At 53.6% G+C, this 9,664-nt stretch overlaps 1 protein-coding gene across 1 annotated transcript; it reads left to right on the top strand.

Annotated features, from left to right (window-relative positions):
- Nucleotides 1-1,017: 1,017 nt before the first annotated feature.
- On the top strand, nucleotides 1,018-6,028 carry CGCS363_v013912 (Bloom syndrome protein-like protein; the record flags this gene model as incomplete). The annotated part of the gene is made up of 2 exons (XM_036645761.1): nucleotides 1,018-5,945; nucleotides 6,022-6,028. The coding sequence occupies 2 exons, from the start codon at nucleotides 1,018-1,020 to the stop codon at nucleotides 6,026-6,028; spliced, it is 4,935 nt and encodes a 1,644-aa protein (XP_036488754.1).
- Between the last annotated feature and the right edge of the window lie 3,636 nt (nucleotides 6,029-9,664).

The raw sequence follows: 9,664 nt of genomic DNA, 5'->3' as shown, positions 1-9,664 counted from the left end.
CATCCGCAGCCAGGCCGATTTGCAGTCGTTCCAATACCCAGACCCCACGGTTGAGCCAATTGCTGATATTGCACCACCCCGGGCGGACGGTTTACGTTGCCACGCGTGCCGTTATATTTGCCGCCGCGTGCGAAATATGCAGGAGCATTGTCGGGTAGAACACAGATGGGAGAATGATTGGCACAAGGGGGGTGATGTTCGCAAGAAAGCCACCGCAGTCAGGGATTTGCCGTGGACGACAGGGGTGCCGTGCCAGCGGTTTTTCTTAACACGGGCCGCGAGCGGATGGTTCGAGGTGGCCCAGGGACAGATAGCCGACGAGTCTCTGCAAGGCGCTCCGAGTAGAAGCCCGGCTCAACAGGCGGTGGACCGCGTTCGAGATCTCCGGAAAGTCCAAGCAGAACGTGTGAAGACGAGTCACGATGAGCTGATCCGCGTCGCCAACGAAAGACTCGAGCCCAGCCCGTGGCTGGCCCGTGTAGGATGGGCGGTGCACTTAAAAGGGCTCAGTGCCAGCGCACTCTAACATCACGTCCACGATGGCTAACATCACGTCCACGATGGCTGACGTCGGAAGCCATTGAACGCCCCACCATGGAATTAGGTGGGTCCGTTGAGACAAGGGCGGAAACCGTTGTTCACAGCAAGGTGGAAGCCGTTGAGATTTTCCGTAGTAAAATAGGTAAAAGTAGCATGCAATTAAAGCCACAATCGGTATAATTATAGGAACCCAGTTCTCAGTGTTTTATTCCGTGATATGAGTCCAGAAATAGGTGAATAGGGTAGTAGATGTTTTTGTGATGTCGTCCGAATCCCCGCATTAACCAGCCAATTATATAACAGGACCATCAGCCAGGCCAGAAAGCCCGACCGAGCGATGGAACGTAGGCAGGGAGGAAAGTAGATCAAGGAGAAAGTATATGGAATTAAGGGGCAGGAAGGTGAGTTTATAAAGAGAGGACAGGAGGAACCAGTCATAAACAGTAGATAGAAGAAAGTAACCAATACATGCCAAAGATGGAGCCATTCGTCCACAACACGCAGTATTCCATTTTGATATGCACATTATGTCAGTACGCCGTATTAGCCAACGAAGCCACGGCGCATTTGCGGAATAACCATCGGTCAATCCCCGCCGAGGCCAGGAGCAAGGTCGCCGGATTAGTCGGCGATATTCCCGGCATCATCCGCAGCCAGGCCGATTTGCAGTCGTTTCAATACCCAGACCCCACGGTCGAGCCAGTTGCCCATATCGCACCGCCCCGGGCGGACGGTTTGCGTTGCCACGCATGCCGTTATGTGTGCCGCCGCGTGCGAAACATGCAGGAGCATTGCCGGGCAGAACACCGGTGGGCGAATGATTGGCAGAAGGGGGGCAATGTGCGCAAGAAAGCCACGGCAGTCAGAGATTTGCCGTGGACAACAGGCGTGCCATGCCAGCGTTTTTTTTTAACACGGGCCGCAAGCGGATGGTTCGAGGTCGGGCGGGGGTTAGGGGTGGCCGTTCAAAGCGAGCCATCGGGGCCGGGGACGGACGACACGGCGTGGTTCGTCACGTTGCACGAGAACCAAGAGAAGCGGTTCGAGGCCGACGCGCGCGAGGAGGTCAGTACAGTGGACGAAAAGTTGGAGCCGAACGGGTGGTTGTACCGCGTCGGGTGGACGAGGGATTTGGAAGGGTTGAACAAGACGCAGTTACAGGAGGCCACGCGACCAATTGAGGATGGCGAGGAGACGTTAGAGGCCATATGGGCCGTGTTCAACAGCGTCGCCGACAAGGCATGCGCAACAGCAGCACCGCACAAGGTCGGGCACGACGTGTTGTTCGAGGCGGAGCGGAAGGAGATCGGCCAGAAGCCGGTGCGGCCATTCGACAACCGCATGGAGGACGACACGTGGCAGCGGTACAAGGAGGTTTGGCGTAAGATGGTGAGCATATGGTTCCGCATGGACGAGTGGCCGGAGCGCGAGCGGCCGCCGTATCGGTTCACCATGCGTCAGGGGTCGTTGTGGGATGCGTTCACCAGCCGTGTCGAGGCGGATGTCGGCAGCAGGCAGGCCGCGCAGGCGGAGGAGGTCGAGAGGATGTGTTTGGACGCCATCATCGCCATCATCGAGGACCCGTACAAGCAGAGCCAAAAGGAGAGCGCGATGATCGGCGCGTTGGCGGTGTTGGGCATCCGCGAGGACGGCGGGTGGCACCAGGCGACGGAGTACACGACGAATTATTCAGCCGTGATCAAGGTGGCCAAGATGTTCGTCGTGTACCAGGCGTGGTTGGAGCGGAAGGACGAGGTGGTGGCGTTGACGGCGACCAAAGGGGCCGAGGCGGCGTACGAAGAGGCCAGCAGCGTGTTCCATTTGGTGCGCGACAAGGTGCGGCGGTTCATGACGCGGATGCCCGGGCGGCCGGACGACGAGCCCAGGGCGATGAATTGGATTTACGACGCGCGCACGTACGGGATGCATATCCGGTTTAACACGGTGGCGCCGGGGATGGTGGATTGGAGCGGCGACCGGATATCGTTCCGGCGGGTGCGGGTGCGGGTGTGCGAGTTGGCCGAGATGTTCCACGGGGTAGCGCAGGAGGCGCGGACGTTGTTGGCGCAGTTGGCGGTGGTGGACGGGGATGGGGATAGGGATAATGATCCCGACAGGGACGGGCACGGCGATGGGTACGGAGGCCGATCAGCGTTAGCAGCAGCGTTGCCCGCCATCAGGTGGGACAGCATGCACGACGACCACAGCCAGGACCGGCCGGGGTATTCGTTTTTACACGACGACCGCAACGAGGCGTGGGTGGGCAAGGGGAAGGGGTGGATCGCACGGCGCATCGCAGAGTCGGAGGCACGGCGGCGGGCGTGGTTAGACCCAACGCGAGGGGCGGCGGCGGCGGCAGTGGCAGCAGCAGCAGCAGCAGCAGCAGGACAGGCGGAGGAGGTCACGTCCAACCGCAGCGATAGCCACCACCCATACCGCGAGAGGACGGTGCAGGCATACAGACAGGCGTTGGAATCGTTCCGGGAGCGGTTGTGGATGTTGATGCACATGGTGGCAGGGCAGCCGGCGCGGGCGCCCGAGTTAGCAGGCATCAGACACAGCAACACGGCCAACGGCGGGGTCAGGAACGTGTTCGCACACGACGGCATGATATGTTTCGTCACGTCGTACCACAAGAATTACCGCCAGACGGGGACGGCCAAGGTGATACACCGGTATTTGCCGCGCGAGGTCGGCGAGTTGTTGGTGTGGTATTTATGGTTAGTGTTGCCGTTTTGGCAGCAGGTAGGAGGCATCATCCATCAGACGGACCGGAAGAGCGCATTTTTATGGGCGGACGACGTGGTTGTAAGGGGCAGGGCGGCGGGCGAGGCGAGCCGTGATAACACCAGGGGCGACGAGCGCCGCAATAACACCAAGGACAACGACGCCCGTGACAACACCGAGGACGACGACGCCCGTGACAACACCATCACAGACGAGAGCGCCAACGCCACCCCCGGCCGGGCGCCGTGGACGGACGAACGGTTGTGGACGTCAGACAAGGCAAGGCGGATCATGCAGCAGCACAGCGAGCGGTTGGTCGGCAGCAAGATCAACATCAGCGGGTGGCGGCACATGGCCGTCGCCATCGCCAACCGGTATTTGAACGAGGCGTTCGGACGGGCAGACGACAAAAACAACGACAACGACGACAACGACGACGACATAGGCGTCGAGGACAGCGCATTGGATTTGCAGGCCGGGCACGGCACGCACGTGGCGGGGATGATATACGGGCGGTTGTACCAGGAGGCACCGTTCGGCACGGCGGCGTTGCGGGACAGGTTCCGGGCCGTCAGCCGGCAGTGGCACCGGTTGTTGGGGTTCGGGGCGGAGGACCGGGGCGGCGGGGCACCCACCAAGCGGCGGCGGACGGCGACGACGGCGGCGGACGAGGAGTTCGAAGGGCAGCGGCGGCGGCGGTTCACGCGGTTGCAGTTAGCCAACGCCGGCGGGCAGTTGCGGCAGATGATGGGGGACCCGCGGGCGGCGTTCCGCGGCCAGCAGGAGCGGGTCATCCGGTCGATCATGCGCGGGGACGACCCGATCGTGCAGGTGACGGGCACGGGCGGCGGCAAGAGTTTGTCGTTCATGTTGCCGGCGTATTGCGCACCGGACGGGGTGACGATCGTCGTGACGCCGTTGGTGGCGTTGCGCACCGACATGGACGCGCGGTGTTCGAGGTCGGGGTTGGCGTCGACAACGTGGCGCGGCGGCGGGCGGGCCAACACGGCCGCAGCAACGGTGGTGTTCGTGACGCCCGAGTCGGCCGTCACGCAGGGATTCCGGGATTTCGTCGGGCGGTTGCAGCGGCGGCAGCAGTTGGACCGGGTGGTGTTGGACGAGTGCCACGTCGTGTTGGATGGGTCGAGGGGGTTCCGGCCGGCGTTGCGGGCGTTGGGGCGGACGGTGCAGGAGTTCGGGGCGCAGTTGGTGTGTTTGACGGCGACGTTGCCGCCGGCGGAGGAGCGGGAGTTTTTCGCCGTGACGGGGATCCGGCAGGAGCGGGTGCGGGTGTTCCGCGAGGCGACGACGCGGAGGAATATCGAGTATGGGGTTGTTGTCGTTGCGTTAGGGTCAGGGGGTGGGGGTCGTGGTCGTGGTCGTGGTGCGGCAAGCCACAGGCGCCGGGCAGAGTCAGGGTTAGGGTTAGGGTCAGGTCGGGAGGGTGAGGACGGCGAGTTGAGCGCCGTCGAGGAGCGCGGTTGCCAGGAGGTCAGGGATTGGTTGCGGCAGCAGCCACGCGGCAAGGCGGTGGTGTACAGCAGCACGATCGAGGGCGTCGAGCGGATGGCCGAGGCGTTGGGGTGCGCAGCGTTCCACAGCAGCATCGGCAGCACGGAGGACAAGGCGTCGAGGTTGGAGGCGTGGAGGATGGGCGACGGCGCCGATGGGGGCGTCATCGTGGCGACGAACGCGTTGGGGTTAGGCATCGACGTGCCGGACGTGCGGTTGGTGGTCCACGCGGGCATGCCGCGGCGGTTGCGGGATTTCGTCCAGGAGAGCGGGCGTGCCGGGCGAGACGGCCAGCCAAGCCGGTCGGTTGTTATATGCAGTAGGGCAGCCGTGGAGGAGAAGGAGAAGGAGAAGCAGAAGGAGAAGGAGGCAGGGGAGGCAGAGAAAGATGGGAGGGCAGCCGGAGGGGGATGGGAGGTGTCAACAAGGACATACATCAGGGGAGAGGTATGCCGGCGGATTGTGTTAGACGAGGTCATGGACGGGCGGGTGGACCGTCCAGGGTGCGAGGAGGGCGAAGAGGCATGCGACATATGCCGGCAGAGGGCGTCGGAGGTGATGTGGGTAGACGACGGGGATGGAGATATGGATAGGGACAAGGACGGGGATAGAGAGGGACATGGAGCCAGAGAAGACGAAGAGATCAGGGCCGCGTTCGAGACCAGTCAGCAAGCCAGGCAGTTCCGCCAGTGGCAGGCCAGGGCAGAGCGTTCAGGGTTAGGGGAGGAGGGGGAGACGTTCAAGCAGCAGTTGGCGCGGTGGGCGGGACGGTGCACGTATTGCGGGATACGCCGGAGAGAGAGCGACGGGCACACGTTAGACGATTGCCCAGGCCGCGGGGAGCAGGCGTGGGGGTGGACGGCGCAGTACAGGAGGCAGATGGAAGAGGCCATGTTCGACGGACGGATGATGGAGAATTTCAGCAGTTGTTTCCATTGCGGATTGCCGCAGGGTTGGTGTCGGCGATGGGAGCCGTTGGGCGAGGACGGCGGGCGGTTCACGGAGGTCGAGGGCGGTTCATGCCAGTACCAAGGGTTGATGGTTACGATGTTCGCCGTCGCAACGATCGGTGTGGGGTCGAGGGTGTACGAGGAGACGGTGAGGGCGATGCGCAGAGCGGACGGGTTAGAGGAGTGGGCATCGAGCGAGAAGGAGGTATATAAGTGGTTAGGGCAGATGATCCAATGGGGAGGGGTGCAGTCAAGCAAGTTGTGCCGGTTGACAAGCCAGTTGTGGCAGAAGGCAGTAGAGGGCGTAGCAGAGGGGTGATCAGGCAGGGCAAGGCGGGGCGAGTAGGGGCCGTACATAGGAGTACGACAGTTTAGGGTAGGGAGTAGGGAAGTATAGTAGTAAAGGATAATAGAAAACAGAGCATCAGATGTTTTTTCACACAGAAAGATTTAATAGCACAAGAGAGCAGGAGGTGGAAGATGACAAAGAGTAACAGAGGGGATGAATCATGAGCAAGGAGCAAGAAGGGGGGAATACAAGGAGCAGCAAAAGGTATAGGCAACAGTGGAAGGATGGAAAGAGCAGAGAAAGGGGCCGGAGAGAAGGGAAAAAAAAGAAGTAAAAAGGGGATGTAAGAGCGTGAATATAATACAGATGTAGTGTTAAAGATTTCAGGGCCAGTTTTAGGGTTAGATAGCATAGCAGAACAAAAGGGCAGAACAGTAAGAGGTTCGTTAACAAAGGCGAATTAGTAAGAGTATAGGAGTTATAATAAAGCAGATTCGGGGGCAAGCAGAGGGAAAGAGAATAGTATTAAGATAATAGGAAAGAGTAAAAGATTTGTTATAGAAAGAGAGCAGAGTACACCGAGAAAAATTACAGCCAAAAAGGGGTAGCAAGGTCAGCAAGAGAGGGGGAATTAAAGAATCACATACCAAAGATAGCAGATTTATACAGTAGACAGTAGTTAAAGATAAAGGGAGGTAGAAAGAAAGTAGACAGAGAGAAATAGAAATACAAACAGATAGAAGACCAAGGGGGGAAAAGTAAAAAAACGGATTTCAGTAAAAGAGAGGGAGGGAGATTCATTTAGCAGCCCATAGAGGTAGAGTATAGGGGAGCCAGGGTTAGTACACAGTAAAGGTCAGAGATAGGTTAAAGAGAAGGATTAAGGTCAGAGTAGGAATCAAAGTCAGGAATACAGCAAACAGAAGGGTCAAGAATAGGGCAGAAATAGAAGTCAGCAATAAAGCAAAGTTCAGGAGGGATAGAGTTAAGAAACAGATAATAGAGGGGACATACAATTAGCAAGCAACAAGAAAGGGGGGATCCAAGGAGCAGAGGAAAGTAGAGGCAAGAAGGGTAAAGTATAGAGAGGAGAGAAGGGATAGGGAAGACGGGAGGAATATAAAGAGCAGAGAAAGAGACAAAAGTAAAGAGGGCAAGGAGAGGAGCGAAAAGGGAACATAGGAATATAAGCATAATATAGACAGATACAGAGTTGAAGATAACAGGACCAGTTTTAGATTAGATAGCATAGTAGCATAGTATAACAAAAGGGCCGAGTAGTAAGGTGTTCGTCCGTAGAGGCGAGTTCGTAAGAGTATAGGAGTCGTTATAAAGAAGATTAGAGAGTAAATAGAGAGAGAGAGATAAGGGAGTAAGATAGTAAAAAAAGAGTTATAAGTTATTCACAAAACAAGGGTTATGTACCACGAGAAAGGTTATAAACCAAAAGGTTAGAAGAGTAAGTAAGAGAGGAGAAGTTAATAAGTAACAAACGAAAGATAGCAGATTCATAAGGTAGATAGTTAATATATATAATAGAGTAGGAAAGGGAAGAAAGGAGTTAGAGGGAGAAAGGAAACATACACAGACAGGATAACAAGGAGGAATAATAAGTAAACAGAGTTAGGTAAGAAAGAAGGAGGAAGGTTCATATAGCAACCCACAGATGGAGAGCATAAGCAAGTCAGAGATCGTACAAAGTTAAGGTTAGGGATATGTCAACAGGAAAGGGTTCGAGATAGAGCAGGATTAGAAGTTAGGATAGAGTAAAAGAAAAAGGGGGTGAGGGATAGAGCAGGAATAAGAGTTAGGGATAGAGCAGAAATAAAGGGCAGAATTAGAGCAGAGAAAAGGATAAAGGATAGGTTAAAGGAAAGGGGTTAGAAGTAAAGCAGAAATAAAAGTGAGGGTTAGAATGAAGGAAAAGGTAAGGGACAAGGCGAAAATAGAAAGTTAGAAATAGAGTAAAAATAAAAGTCAAGGATAGGGTAGAGAAAAAGGTAGGGGATAAGTTAAAAGAGTAAGGTTAGGGTTAGAGCAGAAGTAAAGGTAAAGGTTAGAATAAGGAAGAGGGTTAGAGATAGGTTAAAAGAAAAGGGTTAAGGATAGGGTAGAAATAGAAAGTTAGAAACAGAGCAGAAATAAAAGTAAGAGTTAGAGTAGAGAAAAAGTTCAAAATAGAGTAGGGATAAAAGTTAAGGATAAAGTAAAGGAAAAACAAGAGGGGTGTTTATATTAATAAAGTAAGGTAGTTAGTATAAGCAGGCATAAATAAGAGAGAGAGAGAGATTCCAGTCCAAAGCCAGAGTCAAAAGTTCCCATTCAGATACAAGTGGATGGGCAGCATTATAGAGAATTCCAAGTTCATAATATATACAGATTATATAACACCAAGATATAGAGGAATAGTAAGCACCAGATAAATTAACACAGAACAAGCCGAATAAGGTTCCAAAGACAACCATTTTATCATAAGGTCAGGGGCATGGTAAGAAGGGGAAGCAGGACACATTTTACCAGTAGGCAGGAGTACAGGGGAATCAGTTTAGGATAGGGGAGGGGTTGATAATAAGTAGATAGAGGAGATATCAAAGTAAGGAGTTCATCGCAAGGAGAATATTTCAGTACATAAGGACAGAAGGGTTAGGGAAGAAAGGGAGTAAAAATAATCAACAAGTTCAAGTTTAAAAGAGGTAGATAAAAATATAGTAAGGTAAACCGTAAGTATAAGTTCAGGATAAGAGAAGGCGTGAAGATATAAAAGGGAAGAGATAGTAGAAAGGAAGAGGTAAGGTTTAGAAGGGGGTAGTTTACAATATAAAGGACGAACGAGAATTAAAGCAGAGGTCCAAGGGAAAGAATTAGGAGGAGAAAGATACAGATGGAAGGAATAAAGGATGAGCAAGAGAGAGAAAGAAGAAGGAAGAGAAAAAAAAAAGGTAGGGTTAGTATATAGCAAAGAGGTTAGTGACAAAGCAAGAGTTAGAGGGATAGAGACAAAGCAGGAGCGAAGCAGAGACAAGGGAAAATACAAAAACAGGAATTTAGATAGTAAAGGCGTTTTAAGAGGGTTTAGGGTTAGGAGTAAGAGAGGATAGAGAGAGAGCAACAGGAAAGGGTTAGGGACAGGGGAATTAGAAAAGGTTAGGGATAGAGAAAGGAAGAAGGTTAGGGATAGATAAAAGAACAAGGTTAGGGATAGATAAAAGGAAAGGGTTAGGGATAGATAAAAGGAAAGGGTTAGGGATAGAATAAAAGAACAAGGTTTGGGATAGATGAAAGGAAAGGTTAGGGTTAGATGAAAGGAAAGGGTTAGGGATAGAATAAAAGAACAAGGTTAGGGACAGGTGAAAGGATTAGGGTTAAGGCCAGAGCAGAGGGAATAGTCATAATTAAAGATGAAGATAGGGAATATTTTTCAGAGATAGGGGTGGTTTTGTTGTTTACGAAAATTTACGAGATTAGAACAGCAGTTACAGAGTTAGGGTTTTAGGGTTTTAGGGTTTTAGGGTTTTAGGGTTTAGGGTTTAGGGTTTTAGGGTTTTAGGGTTTTAGGGTTTTAGGGTTTTAGGTTAGGGTTAGGTTAGGGTTATGGTTAGGGTAGGTTAGGGTTAGGGTTCGGTTAGGTTAGGGTTAGGGTTGGGTT

Source organism: Colletotrichum siamense (assembly GCF_013390195.1).
Source record: "Colletotrichum siamense strain Cg363 chromosome Unknown KSG_Cg363_contig10, whole genome shotgun sequence".
Lineage (NCBI taxonomy): Eukaryota > Fungi > Ascomycota > Sordariomycetes > Glomerellales > Glomerellaceae > Colletotrichum > Colletotrichum siamense.
This window is presented reverse-complemented; position numbering and strand designations above follow the sequence as displayed.